Raw genomic sequence first — 14,290 nt, 5'->3', positions numbered from 1 at the left:
TTTATGTGATCTAAGCTTAGAAGCTCATGTTCACTCTCTAAATAAGTCCAGAAGGAAGTGACCCATACTCAGTGGGTCGCTGTGATCTCCTTACAGTGTTCCTGTTTCAGTGGAGCTGTACTCTTGTTGAACTGAATTCATCGAGAGACTTTTCCTCCTGTTCCAGGTCAGCCAGACATTTGACATCACCATAAACCCTGTGGATGATTCCTTACCTGTAGTGCAAAGCCTTGGGATGAGAGTTCAGGAAGGTGTGAGAAAAACCATCACAGAGTTTGAGCTTAAAGCAACAGATGCTGACACAAAGGTGAGGCTCCTCCCTCCCCTGCTCTGCTGCACATGTGGGCTATCAGAAAAGTGGGCTCATGTTCAAAGAGAGTGATTACAGTGAGTCTTATCCCTCGCTGCTCATATCCCGTCTGATAACTTCAAACAGAGTGCTTGTGGGAGGCCCAGTTTGTATATAAATAGATGAATGACTGAAGAAAGCAAAGCACTGGCTTGAGAAATGCATGCTTCATCTGGGATGTCTCCAAGACACATACAGCAGACCTGCATGCAGAATGTTTTAAAGTTATCATCAGAGCTAACCCTTGCCCTGTCCCTCTGCAAACATGATAAATTTGACCTGAGCTGAGGTCTTGATACCAAGTTTATGCTCAGCACAGGTGAAAATGGCATTTCCTCCTGCTCCTTCTGGGTCTGGCTTTGAGGGAGAGATGAGGACAGGCAGAGCTCAGGGCAAATCAATTCAGGGTCATCAGCTTTATCACCCCATCTCCTTTTTGCAGCCTGAGGCAATTACATTCACAGTCGTGCAGCCCCCTCGACATGGCCTGATTGAACACACCAGCAATGGGCAGCATTACCACCAAGCCACCACCTTCACGATGGATGACATTTACCAGAACCGCGTCAGCTATAGTCATGATGGAAGCAACTCACTGAAGGATCGCTTTGCTTTCACTGTGTCTGATGGGACCAGTCCCTTCTTCATTATGGAGGATGGAGAGAAAAAGGTAAAGGGACAAAAGGAGGTGAGAGAGACCACAGAAATAGCTGATAGAAAGCTACCTTCTCTCAGAGGAGGCAGACTTGGCTGCTGCCACTCCACAGAAGATCAAGGCTGAATATTCTTGGTTATGTGATGCTTTATGCTTGTTCAGTCCTGTAATGGCAAGAGCTGTGAATGCAGATTTGCTCTGGGATCTTAATCCTAATGAGGCAGAAAGGAAACCAGGCTGAAAATATGGTGGCCAAGGCTCTGGCACCCAAAGTAATGGCTGTCTCTCTGAAACTTTGTCAGGTTATGACAGCTGCACCACAGCGCTTCAGAATGGACATTCTCCCTGTGGATGATGGGACACCCAGGGTGGTCACCAACCAGGGTTTGCAATGGCTGGAGTATGTGGATGGCAAGGTAACTGGCTGTCTGGGTTTGCATTAGATTGTTTCTCAGGTTGTTTCAGAAGAAGGGACTTCACAGGAGAACACTGTGATCCTCTGGCATTTTTGTTCTTGTGACAGACGGCAAGAGCCCCTGTTTTCCTGGAAAAGACAGGTGTGCAGGGCTGCCTGCACTGCAGCTCTATTGGCTAATCCAGACGATGTGGCTCCAGAGCACAAAATTACTTCCTTCCCTTACATCAGCAGGCTTTTGTACATGCTGTCTGGTTCAGTACAGCTCCTGCCCCCCTTACCAGGCAGAGATGTCCTGCCCCTTGTCTCTCCTCCCCAAGGCAGTATATCCTTCAGTTTTGCTGATGGTAAGGAATCTGTGATTATGTGCTGCAACAGCTGCACTGAAGATGTATGGCTTTCAAGATAAAGGAACTTCTCGCTGTGGCATGCCTTTGTTTTGCTGAAGTCTAAACAAAACCACCAGGGAGCGTTATCTTGTGCTCATTTTTGAGGACTCAGTGTTAACTGAGAAGAAGTACTTCAGTTCTTCCCTGGAAAAAAGAGTTCAAAGGCACTGCATTAAGTAACTGCATTAAGAAATGGCTTTCTCAGCTCAAATTCCTGACTTCAGAAAAAGCCCTCCTAGAGTCTTAGGCAGCTAAATTCTCTCTCATTTTCTTCTGCTTTTAAAGGTGTTTTCTTTTTAAAGAGAGAGCAAAATGTGGTGGAACTGAGGCACATCTGTTTGAGGTCATTTGAATGTGGGTTACTATAAGCTGACTAAAGCAGCGTGAACTGTCTTGAGTGCAGTGTTAAAATTGAAGTTGTTTGCAAATGTTTTTGTCAAGGTCAGAGCTCACCTGAGCATCATTGCAGTCCATGGAGTGATGGTTTCCAACTGGAAACTGAAACTGGAAGGTTTGTCATGGCTTTTAGCCTCAACTAAGTAGGGCCTGGCAGCATGCTTTTCTTTTCTTTTGACCAGATGTTTTTAAATTCTAGTTATTAAACCAGATCTGAGGAGAATTTGAGTCCTTCCTATGCTGTCAGACTTCATGTGGGGTGTAGCTAAGGGCTCCACAGCCTCTGTGTGTCCAAGGCCACTCTGTTCTGGGCTTTTGAAACTCCCAGTGTTCCTTCATGGAGCATTGCAGGATGGCAGGTCTTTTTGGATGGCTCGTTAAAAAGACTTGCACTGCTTGATCTTCAGAGTTTAACTCCATTGGTTTGGCTTTAATCCAGGCAACCAATCTAATCACTAAGAAGGAATTACTGACGACAGATCCAGACACAGATGACAAACAACTGATCTATGAGATAACAAATGGTCCCAGGAACGGATATGTGGAGAACAAGCTGAAACCAGGAACAACTGTGACCACGTTTTCTCAGGGTATGGAAGATGGGCTGTGTGTTGTTGCTTTTTTCCTTCAGCTGCTTCAGTTTGTCAAAATAGTCTATATGTGGGAGGAAAAAATGGTGGGAGCGGTGAAGACAAAGGGTAAAATCATATTACTGACAACAGGGCAGACTCACTGCCTGATCAGGAGAGCGGTGCCCTCTTTTGAAGTCTCAACATTTTGTCCAAAAATAAGAAGTGAACTTCACTTCTTGTCAATTGCAGAAATCCTGTAAGTTTTGCCATCCTACGTCCTGTAATATACCCTCCTTCTCCAGGGTAGAGCTAGAGACTTGGCTTGGTGCATAATAGGTTTTAGATTTTGCGTGTGATCCTAAGGTCAAGGAGATGTTTATCCAGCAGTGCAAAGTCAATAGCATGTAGAAAGCTCACTCTTCTGGGACTTTGGGTCCTCCATTAGCAGCAAGAGGTGAGAGAGTAATTCTGCCTCCTACCCTCTGTGCTCTTTCTCACTGCTCCCTCCAGCCTCCCCCAGAGTGAATGGGCAGCACAGCCTTCAGCACTTTTGGTACTGCAGTTTGCAGAGCCTTGCACTGTGCTGCACTAGGTCCTGTACAAATGCAGTCAGCAGTCCCTTGTCATCAGGCCCTGCCAGCCAAGCCTGGTGACCTGTGTGCTCAGGAAAAATAAAGGGGGAAAAATAAAAGGGGGAAAAAAGATTAAAAGACCTGTGTTAGTGTAGAGCAGGAGCCATCCCAGCAGTGAGAAGCCCTTTGAGGACATGTCAGCTTATGGAAAAGAGCTGAAACGTGCTGCACGAGCAAATTCTTATTCCATGCATTTGACCAAAACTGCTTTAAATTGACCTTATTTTTAAATATTGCAAGTGAAGACTAGACAAGGGGATGACCTGTTGCAGCTTGTAGGCTGGCTTTTGCCACAGATAAGACATAAGTTAGAAAAGCTGTAGCAGCATAAAGGGCCTGTGGAGATTCTGATGCTGTGGCTGTGTGGTTGCACATCTGTGCTGCTCACTTATAAAAGTGCTCATGTTCTGCATGGACTCATTGGATATCTCTTCCCGCAGAGGATGTGAACCAGGGCCTCATTCGGTATGTGATGCATGAGGAGAAGGTTCAGGAGACTATGGACAGTTTTCAGTTCCTCGTGAAGGACAGCAAACCCAATGTGGTCCATGGCAATGTCTTCCACATTCAGTGGTCTCTCCTCAGCTTTATGTACAGCAGGTAAAGGGCACAAGGCTTAAAGCATTCTGCTAACAGATCGGGTCTTATGTGGGTTGGAGCAGGCTGAACTCTAATATGTGATGGAACCGCAACATGAGAATAGAATTCTGGGGCAGTTATCATCAGTTATGCCTGTTTCCTGATGCCTGGTAAGGACTGAGGACTTGTTACGGCACCACACACAGCAGTCGTGCTGATGATTTGTAGGTGTGCTGGGGGAGCCAACCATGTGTTTCAGTGAGGAGAGGGACTTGCTGGGTTATACCGTGGAGCAGTGTTGCTGAATAGCTGACATCTGCCCAAGTCCCTGGTAGTTCGCATCCTGTGGATTTTCCTGTGGACAAACAACAGTCAGCTTGAGTTTGCTACTGTCAGTATAAACACTTAGTTTGCTCACCAGCCTGAACGTCCTGTCCATGTTCCTGTAGGATGCCAGTGCCCTCAGCTTGTGCATTTAAGTAGTGCCTGTTGTTTGTCTCTGCTCAATACATTTCCAGCTACAACGTCAGTGAGAGCGCTGGCTCTGTGAGCGTCACCGTGCGGCGGATTGGTAACCTCAACCAGTATGCCATCGTCTTGTGCCGCACGGAGCAGGGAACTGCCACTTCCAGCTCCAGTTCACAGTCTGGAGAGCAGGACTATGTGGAGTACGCAGGGCAGGTAGGCTGGGGATGGGCGGGGTGAAGAGGGGAAGAAGCAAGTCAACATTTTGTCTGTACATACTGTCACTGGAATGACAGTGAAAGCCAGAGGGCAGAGAGCAGCAGCTTACTTCTATTTATCACAGCTAAGCTTGTGAATTGGGTTATGTTTTCACCTGTTCCCCAGCATGGAAGTGCTGCCATAACTTTGAGCATATTTCAGCAATACTTCTTTCAGTTTAAGTAACTTATGTGACCACGAGTGAAGGTCACAAAATGCTCATCCATGGGACCTCTGTGGCTTGGTGAAGTTGATGGTCCCTTTGATTTTAAGATTCCCAGTAGATCTGATAAAAACATGAAGGGGACTCTATTTCTTTATTAAAAGATTGTGTGCTGTGTGTTTTCAGCCGAGGGTCTCTTTTTCATCAGGATTTTATGTTGGCAGGTATACTTTGCAGTAGTGTTTTGGCAGATCACAAATGTTACAGGCTTGCCTGGATAGGAATGGCACTTACAGTCATGCAGAAGTCCAAAAGCATGACTGAGAGCAGGAGGCCTGGGGGCCTGCCTACACACTGTGTTTGGTGCTGCCTTTGACCTCTGCTAGTCACTTATCCTTGGCTAAGGTTGGTGTGTTGTGCTGCATGCACTGCATGTGTACCTGAGGCAAGGGTAAGGCAGAAGGGGCAGGAAAGTTTTGGACTCCTGCAGATGACTTGCTGCCTTCCAGGTGCAGTTTGAGGAGCGGGAAGACACCAAGGCCTGCACCATCGTCATTAATGATGACGACATCTTTGAGAGCACCGAGAGCTTCACTGTGGAGCTCAGCATGCCAGCCTATGCTCTGCTGGGGAACATCACCCAGGCCACAGTCACCATCACAGACACTGAGGATGAGCCCATGCTGCAGTTTGACAGGAAGACGTACCACATCAGCGAAAGCGCTGGGTTTCTCTCTGCGCCTGTTGAAAGGAAAGGTGGGTTGATTCTGAACCCACCCTGCCAGAAGGTGGATGAGGAGCCCTGGAGATGATAGCCATGAGAGGACAGGGAGACATGAGGCACCTACAGACAGGCTGTGAAGTAGCTTTGTGGTACAGCTCAGAAGACAAGAAACAACGTACAAGAGGTGGCTTACTTTTTTTTTTATTCCTCAGCTCTGCTTTTAAGTTTCACCAAGCAAGTAAAAGCTCCCTGCATTTGAATCCATCTCTCCTCTCAGCATGAGCAGGAGCATACTCTTGTATTTACTTACCGCTTCTCTGTGGTCTAGATACCATGTTTTGTGTGGATGCTATCAATGTGCCCTGTGTTCTTTCATAGGCAAGAGCCAAAGAGCCATCTATTTCCTGGTCATAGTAACCAGGAGTTCAGATTGGGAGTGTGCCTGGAAGCGAGGCCTTAGGCAGCTTTGGTGCAAGTTCAGGAGTGGGGATGGTGTTCTTTATACTTTCTGTAGTGAATGCTGCTTTATTATTCAAGTCAACAACATCTGATTTCCTCTAGCAAATAGAGTATTTCCATAAAGTTTCGTTTTTTTCTGTTGCATTTTAGGAGATGCTGGCAGCACTGTGTCTGCTGTCTGCTACACTGTCCCCAAATCAGCCAAGGGAAGCAGCCTTTATATGCTGGAGTCTGGCTCCGACTTCAAGTCCCGAGGGATGACAGATGACAGCCGCATAGTTTTTGGACCAGGTGTTACCATGTCGACATGTGATGTCATGCTGATTGACGACAGCGAATACGAAGAAGAAGAGGAGTTTGAGATAGTATTGGCCGATGCTTCGGAAAACGCACGCATTGGCAGCCGGGCTTCAGCCAGCGTCTTCATTGGTGGTCCCAATGATGCCTCCACAGTGTTCCTGGGAAATGCCACGTTCACCGTCAGTGAGGCTGCAGGTGAAGAGTGGCAGGGGCTTTCACTGGGATGAGGTGTCAGAAATGATTTGCAGCACAGGAGCAGCATTGTATAACATCTGTGGAAGGTTGTAATGTTTCCTTCCTGCCCTGAATGGGGAGGACTGAGAGTTGTTCTCTGCAACAGCCTGTGTGCCACGAGGGGCAGCAATGATGGAAGAAGAGCCCGCTGAAGGTTGAGGAATGTTTTTTGTTATATGAGCCTGCTTTCTGATCTTGGTTCTCTCTCATGGTGCAGGAAACATTGAAATTCCAGTCCTCCGGCACGGACCTGATCTTTCAACCCCCACCTCAGTGTGGTGTGCCACTCGGGCATCAGACCCTCCATCTGCCAGCCCGGGAGTTGATTACGTCCCCAGCTCCAGAAAAATAGAGTTCAGGCCTGGCAAGACGGAAGAGGTGAGGAGCCATTTAGTCTCCTGATGCGTGTGCTCTGTCTGAGGATGCTGCTTCTCTCTCATGTATGTGCACACTGAATTTGCCATTTGACCGTTTTGAAAATCCTCTGGAGGCCACCTGAGAACTGCAAATGTAACTGCTAAGCAGATTCCCATCAGATTAGCACTCCAGCTGAAAAAGATAGTCAGGCCACCTCTCCTAGGTTGTCTGTTGCCTTTTCTCTGAACTGATAAGTCCAGTTTATCTAGAACTTTGTTGCGTTAGCAGTGTTAGAAGAGGTCTGACATGTTTTTGGCTGTCTAAAGCCAAAATTAAGTGCCAGAAAGGATGACAGCTTCACATTTTTAAAAGTGGGACTTCTGCTTTCCTTCTAGTTCTGCACTCTGACAATCCTGGATGATGCTCAGTACCCAGTGATAGAAGGGCTGGAGACATTTGTTGTTTATCTCAGCTCACCCCATGGAGCTGAGCTGATAAAGCCCTTCCAAGCAATTGTGGCCATTAATGACATCATCCAAGATGGTAAGTTTTCTACCGCAGCTCTGTCAGGTCCATCTACTTAACACCTCTTACTTAACACCTGCATGCAGCAAGAAGCTAGTCCAAGTAAGGTTACTCCTACGTCTGATTTAACCTGTTTTCCTGGGATCTTGTCCTTTCATTTGGATGCCATTTCTGTCCATGCGTCACTGCCCACATGAGCTTGGAGATTTCAGAAGTGCAGAACACGAATTCTGCTGTAGCATTCAGTCACTTTCAGCCATGCTCCTCTGTGCAGAGCTCCATCCTCTTTCATGCTTTCTGTGGACTGAAGTCTCTCTTAACCATGTGAGGATGTTTCATCTCCTTTTTCAAACAGGAGAGAAGAAACAGCAGTTTCTCTTCATTCCTCTCATGTTCTATTTCTGTTCATCTAATGTTTGCTTCTTTAAGGACAGCACACACTGTATATTGTAGTAGTCCTTTCTGCTTCTATAGCTCTCCCTTCTTTGTCCGTCCATAGACAGCAGGATAATGCTTTGAGACCCAGCACACATTTCAGTACTGAGTCCTCATGTAATCCCTTCTTCACGTGCCCCACAAACACAATCCCTGCACTGCCAGCCCTGTCCTGCTCTTCAGCACATTGGAACAGCACTGCAGCATTAGGGAAGAAGCAGGTTTCAGGAGCCACCAAAATAAATGACTGAAAGGCAATGAGTAGGGGTACCTTTTTTCTGAAGTGCTGTGGGACCAGCCAGCCCTGTGCTCTTAGGAGGGCAGACAGCAGTCAATGACCACTTGTTGATTTGAAATGAAATCCTTTACTGATGCATAATAAAGCTGCCATTTCATTATTTGTCTGTCAGACTGTGCAGCAGTTCTCCAAGGGTGTCTATGCCTCGATCACTTCCTGGCACTGTGGAACTGACTCGTCACTCTGGGATTTCAAAGTTGCCTGACTTTCTTTTTTTGCTTCCTGTAGTACCAAGCATGCAGTTCACCAAGGATGTGTTCACAGTGAGGGAAAAGGAAGGTGTGCTACACATCCCCATTTTCCGCACCGGCGACCTGAGCTACGAGTCTTCTGTGAGGTGCTACACCCAGAGCCAGACAGCAGAGGTCATGGAGGACTTTGCAGAGAGGAGGAATGCAGATGGGTCCCGCATCACTTTCTTGAAAGGGGAGAAGGTGAGCTGAACCTGGCTTACAGGGAGAGAGAGTGAGGAACCACTGAGAGGAGTGGTGCAGATCTCCTCCTTAACTCTGCATTGTTGGAGGGAGCTGACGGTGGCTGTCAGAACTGGTCTGTAGATGCCTGAGGTCACAAATCCTTCTGGTTCTGGAAATATGACTTGTCTCTGAATGAACGTCTTTGTTTCGTAACAAAACTGGTTAAGATGTGAAATGCAAATCCTCTGTCAATCAGACTCAGGACTGTTGTAGCAAACAAGGATGGATTTGTGGAAGTGGATGTTTTCTGTACTGTCTTATCATGTAATTGTGTTTCTCCACACAGAGCAGCCTTAAAAATAGAAGGGTGCTTCTTCCAAGACTTGACAGTACTCAGACATTAAATCCAGACAGTGAGGAAATGGGGCAATCTTCCAGTGGCTTCAGGGAATTTATCAGTGTCTTCTATTATCTCCTCTTCACTTGGCTTTAGGTGAAAAACTGCAGTGTTTACATCAATGATGACTCTGCCTTTGAACCAGAGGAGCAGTTCCATGTCTATCTTGGTAGCCCGCTTGGAAACCATTGGAGTGGAGCTAGGATTGGGAATATAGACACGGCAACTGTGACCATCACCAACGATGAAGATGGTAAGAGAAGTAGGCTCAGCAAGAATGTGGGAGCTGTGGTGTAGGGTGCAGTTCCAAGGCCATCAACACAGTCTCATCAGGCTCATTCTCTAATTACATGAACACCTTCAGTCACATGGTTCCAGCAGATCTATGTTGTTGTTTCTTATGGAAATACCAGTTTGTGTGCTGGAGAACTACAGACTTGTATGCTGGACTGGCATGTGGTCACTGGTGTGGGGGCTTTGTGCACTGGTCTAATTGTATGGGAGGGATCAAATCACACCCAATTTGAGACTGTTTGTCCCATGCCCCTGCAATTGTATAGATCACAGCTGTGCTTCTCCTGGGAGATGCTGCCTTTTCTCCAGTGTCTCAGCCTGGAGAGATCCACAGGGAAAAGAGGGGGATGGCAGGCCCCCCAGGTGTGATGTGGAATGGAGGCCAAAGCGCCACTGCATGGAATGAATTGAGAGCACGTGGTTCAATGGAAGGCAGGAGCGTATGATCTGTGTGCCATCCTCTGAAGCCCAAAGCATAGAGTCCTTGCCCTAGTTCACATCCAACTCTTACAGCTGCAGCTTTGGCCCCTGCTTTGAGGAGGTCCCTGCTCTGAAGACATGTAGATACAACCTAAAAGGAGCTGGGCTTAGCTCAGTCCAGTTGCTGGGTATGTTTATTTCATCTGTAAACAGCTTCTGCCCAAATGTGGGTTTTTTTCTTCACCGCTGTTTCTTTATAGCACCCACCATTGAGTTTGAAGAAGCTGCGTACCAAGTACGAGAGCCACCTGGACCGGAGGGCGTCGCTGCTTTAAATATCAAAGTGGTCCGGAGAGGGGATCAGAACAGGACCTCCAAAGTGCGCTGCAGCACTCGTGATGGCTCAGCTCAGGCCGGAGTGGATTACTACCCCAAGAGTCGAGTGCTCAAATTCAGCCCAGGTAAAGAGTTCTTGGAGAGGAGGTTGGAGCTGGCAGTGTCACCAGGGACATGTAGTGTATATTAGCAAGGAGCACTGAAAGGAAACATTAGATTTGGACAAAGAGACTTCTTGTATTAGACTTGCAACACAACACCAGCTTAACTGCTCCCACTGAAGTGAACTGCGTGAACTGTAAGAAGAGATAATAGATCTTTACATTCAGGGGTCTAGATTTGATTTGGAATTTGTTCTTAACTTCTTCAAAGGATGTGTGGGAGAGGACACACAGTTCTTCAGCATGATACAAGTGGGATGTAAAACTTTCCCCTTTACTTACAACAAATGTAACACGTCATTCTTTTCCAACCTTAGTTTTCTATTATTCTATCATTTCTCCACTCCCCTCGCTGTCTTAATCAAACACTGGGGTGTTTGACCCCAAAGAGCAGTGGCTTCTTTGAGCATCAATGCTCTCTGCTCAAAATGCAAAGTGCTCAGCTGCTGTCCAAGCAGGAGGGCAATGAGAAAGAGGGAATGAAATCCTGGAGGTGGGGAGCCCTTTAGTGAGCAGGCTGTACATGCTTAAGGAGATAGACAGATGACTGAGATTTCTGCTTGCTGGAATTAACAGTACATGAAACAATGGAAAGGCCATCTCACATCTTGCCTTGTTTTCTCTTGTATTCATTCTATCACTTGGTTTGTTTTGTTTGTGGTTTTCTGGGGTATTTTTTTTTCTTTTGTTTTGTTTTTCTCCTAGTGATGTATTTCAAATGTACTACATGAGAACTGAAAATGTGGTATTTTTAAACGTGTGATTCTCCCAGGCTGCAGCCCTGTGAGCTGCTGCAGCTGTAGTTTTTGATACAAAAAGGCTCATTTGTTGGATGAAGAGCCCTCAGAACAGTCCTCTGTAGCAGAAGCACCCATATCTGGCAGTGTGGTCCTTGGAGGTTCAGCAGGGATCTTTCTGAATCCTCAGAGAGCGCAGACCATGTTGCTGAGACAAAAGCTGTCACAAAACAGTTCTGCCTGCTGGTATGAGAGAGAGTAGAGATGCTCACTGCAGAGCTGGGATATTCTTCGGATGATATACATTTACTACATACAGCTAATATAGGACAGGCATTATTAATCCTCAGATGGCAGCTGCTTGTAAATTTGTCACTTGATCAATCAGATCAGTTGTCATAGTTAGAGTTTTAAATAAAAATTATAACGTGTATTTTATCATTGTATTTCAGTGGCCACGGCATAGATGAGCTCTGCTTTTCCTTATGAGAGCTTCAGAGCAATATCCAATGATGAATTCTCTCAGTTTCTCTTGCATTTACTCTCACAGGTGTGGACCACATCATGTTTAAGGTGGAGATTATGTCCAACAAAGACCGGGAGTGGCACGAGTCCTTTTCTCTGGTGCTGGGTCCAGATGACCCAGTAGAAGCTGTTCTTGGAGATACCAGCACTGCAACAGTGACTATTTTGGACCAGGAGGCAGCAGGCAGCCTGATTCTGCCAGCACCTCCCCTGGTGAGTTGCCCATTGCAATGAATGTGATTTAGTGCCTTTCAAGTACAGACTCAAATTCTTGTACAGTTTCTATACAAAACATTAAGAGCTGCAATGATGCAGCAGGCTCAGAGTGAGTGGGAAGGTTTGCCTGTCGTGTTCCTCCCATCAGACCCAGGTGAATGCTCCTATCTTGCATCTGTACAGGTTGTCTCCCTGGCTGATTATGACCGTGTGGAAGCAGCAACCAAGAATGGTGCTAAGAAATCCCCTTCTCCAGGCTATCCGCTCATCTGTGTCACTCCCTGTGACCCTCACTTCCCCAAGTTCGTGGTCATGAAGGAGCGCTGCAGCGAGGCTGGGATCAACCAGTCTTCCATACAGTTCAGCTGGGAAGTAGCAACCCCCACAGATGGGAATGGGGCCAGGTCGCCTTTTGAAACCATCACTGACAACACACCATTCACCAGCGTCAACCATAAGGTATTATGGCTAGGTACCGGCATGGCCGGGCTACAAAAGCATGTAGTGTAAGTCAGCGGAGAGCTTAGAACAGCACTGTCAGTCTGTGTGTTGTGTGATCACTCACCTGTGAAGTCCAGTGCTTGAAAAGTCAGCTGTGTTTGAGGGGGAGCTCAATGCTCTGATGTGATCTGGAGCACCAGCTTTTGCCTGCAGGGTTGTCTGCTTTCTTCCCATCCTGCTCAAGCTGAAGGAAAGGCATCGCTGTTAGTTTGACCTTTGTTAGTTCAGGCACTCATTTTACTGCTTTGCTCTACGTGTGGCCTGAGACCTTTCTGTCCCTGGACAGTTCATGTCCTGCCCCACAAGCAGAATTACTGTTTTCCTCTGGGGATTTTCCTGAGTTCTTTAGAAAAATATTTTTCTTTTGGCTTCAGAAAATGTAGCAGTGTTTCACTGAGCCTGCTGAAAGCATTACTTCTGCTGATGCAGGAAGCAGCTATGAACACTCAGACATTTGAAAAAATGCCTGGAGGCAGGGGGTAGATGGAGGTTCCCTCTTCCCTTTCCAACAGATGTATGGGCAGACTTACGCAGCTGTAAAACACCCGGCATATTCAGGCATCTTTCACAGCTGCAGCCTCAACTGGGCAGGCAGACACTGGCATGCACATGCTCCTATTTTGCCTGCATGCAGTTGTCTGTCTCACCTCTGTGCTGCTTCACAGCTCCAGAACAAAGTGTTATTGCGACCTGGAGAGATGTCACGGTGCTGGTGCATTTGACCCAGGAGCACATTGTTCTCTCTTTGCTCCCTGCAGGTGCTGGACAGCATTTATTTCAGCCGGCGGTTCCACGTGCGCTGTGTGGCCAAGGCTGTGGACAAGGCTGGCCATGTGGGCACCCCATTGAGGAGCAACGCAGTTACTATAGGGACAGACAGTGCCATCTGTCACACCCCTGTGGTTGCAGGGACAGCTCGAGGCTTCCAGGCACAGTCGTTTGTTGCCACTCTGAAGTACCTGGATGTCAAACACAAGGAGCATCCCAACAGGTATAAACCCGGAGAAGAGCACAGTCTTTCACCAGGCCTTTTGGTGTGACAGAGCTGGCTTGACAGTAGCCGCTGCCAGGCTTACCATGTCTGCTCCACACTGCTGTGTGGCAGGGGGCTCCCATGCCTGCTAGCACTGCTTTTTCTGCTTCTCATCCACTCTTTGTTCCAGAATCCACATCTCGGTGCAGATCCCCCACCAGGATGGTATGCTGCCCCTCATCTCCACCCTGCCTCTGCACAATCTGCATTTCCTGCTCTCTGAGTCTATCTACAGGCACCAACATGTCTGCTCGAACCTGGTCACCATCAGAGACCTTAAAGGCATCTCAGGTAACCTTTAAAGCCAGCTTTTATTTGCACAACTGGGGAGTACTGAGAAACCAGAAAAAATAATGCACAGCAGGCTCTGTCTTCCTTTGGGCTCAGTTGACATTATGGAAATAATAATTCCTGTAATAAATAACCTTCCTGTGCTAACAGCAATGAAGCTCTGTTGTAATGGAGTTGCTCTGTTGAAAATGAGGTACCGCACAGGAACGTTTATAACAGGACTAAGCAGCATTGCTGCTTGAAGAGGCTGTATGTTCACATCACGTTGCTGATGTTCTGCTTTTCAAACCTGTCTCTGTGACATCTATGTGGATAGAGAGGGATCCACGTGAAGTCAGTGTCACTGAGCTCTGCAGTTGGCAAAAAGCAGCAGCAAGAGCAAGGTCATTGCTACGGTAAATGCCAGAGCCTGAAAACATAGTTTACGTCTCTGACATCTGGGGTAATGTGGCCTATGGTTGCTCTATGGAGGGCAAAGGCTTGTTGCATTTCACTCTTCATTTCATGCTCAAGCTGCTCTCTACCTTTAAGCTTAAAATTTAACTTCACTCTTTAATTAATTGGCTTCTAAGCTTGCTTTTTAAGGTTGTTAGCACATTCCTGTAATGTTTTCACCCTTGAAGGTCTGTGTATGTTCAGTTTGACCTCTAGGGTGATGGAGAGGAGACATTAAGTCCTTGGCATACTAAAAATCACTGACATGACTTGAGAATGTAAATGGGACTTGAGTGCACAGCCCAAACTCTTTAAAATCTGAA

The 14,290-nt window shown here is 46.9% G+C and overlaps 1 protein-coding gene across 1 annotated transcript in view; it reads left to right on the top strand.

The window, feature by feature from the left end:
* The window catches only part of FRAS1 (Fraser extracellular matrix complex subunit 1), a 154,068-nt gene that overhangs the window by 131,367 nt on the left and 8,411 nt on the right, over window positions 1-14,290 (top strand). Inside the window, exons 48-64 of the mRNA XM_015861184.3 lie at window positions 167-307; window positions 792-1,019; window positions 1,307-1,420; window positions 2,644-2,794; window positions 3,849-4,008; window positions 4,506-4,668; window positions 5,383-5,629; window positions 6,207-6,551; window positions 6,808-6,968; window positions 7,343-7,490; window positions 8,434-8,639; window positions 9,115-9,271; window positions 9,993-10,193; window positions 11,517-11,704; window positions 11,891-12,166; window positions 12,967-13,199; window positions 13,372-13,532. Coding sequence (XP_015716670.2) covers window positions 167-307; window positions 792-1,019; window positions 1,307-1,420; window positions 2,644-2,794; window positions 3,849-4,008; window positions 4,506-4,668; window positions 5,383-5,629; window positions 6,207-6,551; window positions 6,808-6,968; window positions 7,343-7,490; window positions 8,434-8,639; window positions 9,115-9,271; window positions 9,993-10,193; window positions 11,517-11,704; window positions 11,891-12,166; window positions 12,967-13,199; window positions 13,372-13,532 — 3,280 coding nt within the window. The remainder of the gene's footprint in view (window positions 1-166; window positions 308-791; window positions 1,020-1,306; window positions 1,421-2,643; window positions 2,795-3,848; window positions 4,009-4,505; window positions 4,669-5,382; window positions 5,630-6,206; window positions 6,552-6,807; window positions 6,969-7,342; window positions 7,491-8,433; window positions 8,640-9,114; window positions 9,272-9,992; window positions 10,194-11,516; window positions 11,705-11,890; window positions 12,167-12,966; window positions 13,200-13,371; window positions 13,533-14,290) is intronic.

This window comes from Coturnix japonica, chromosome 4 (genome assembly GCF_054131305.1).
Source record: "Coturnix japonica strain WE chromosome 4, WE-NBRP24, whole genome shotgun sequence".
NCBI lineage: Eukaryota > Metazoa > Chordata > Aves > Galliformes > Phasianidae > Coturnix > Coturnix japonica.
Note: the sequence above shows the minus strand (reverse complement) of the source record. Positions and strands in the feature narration are given on the sequence as shown.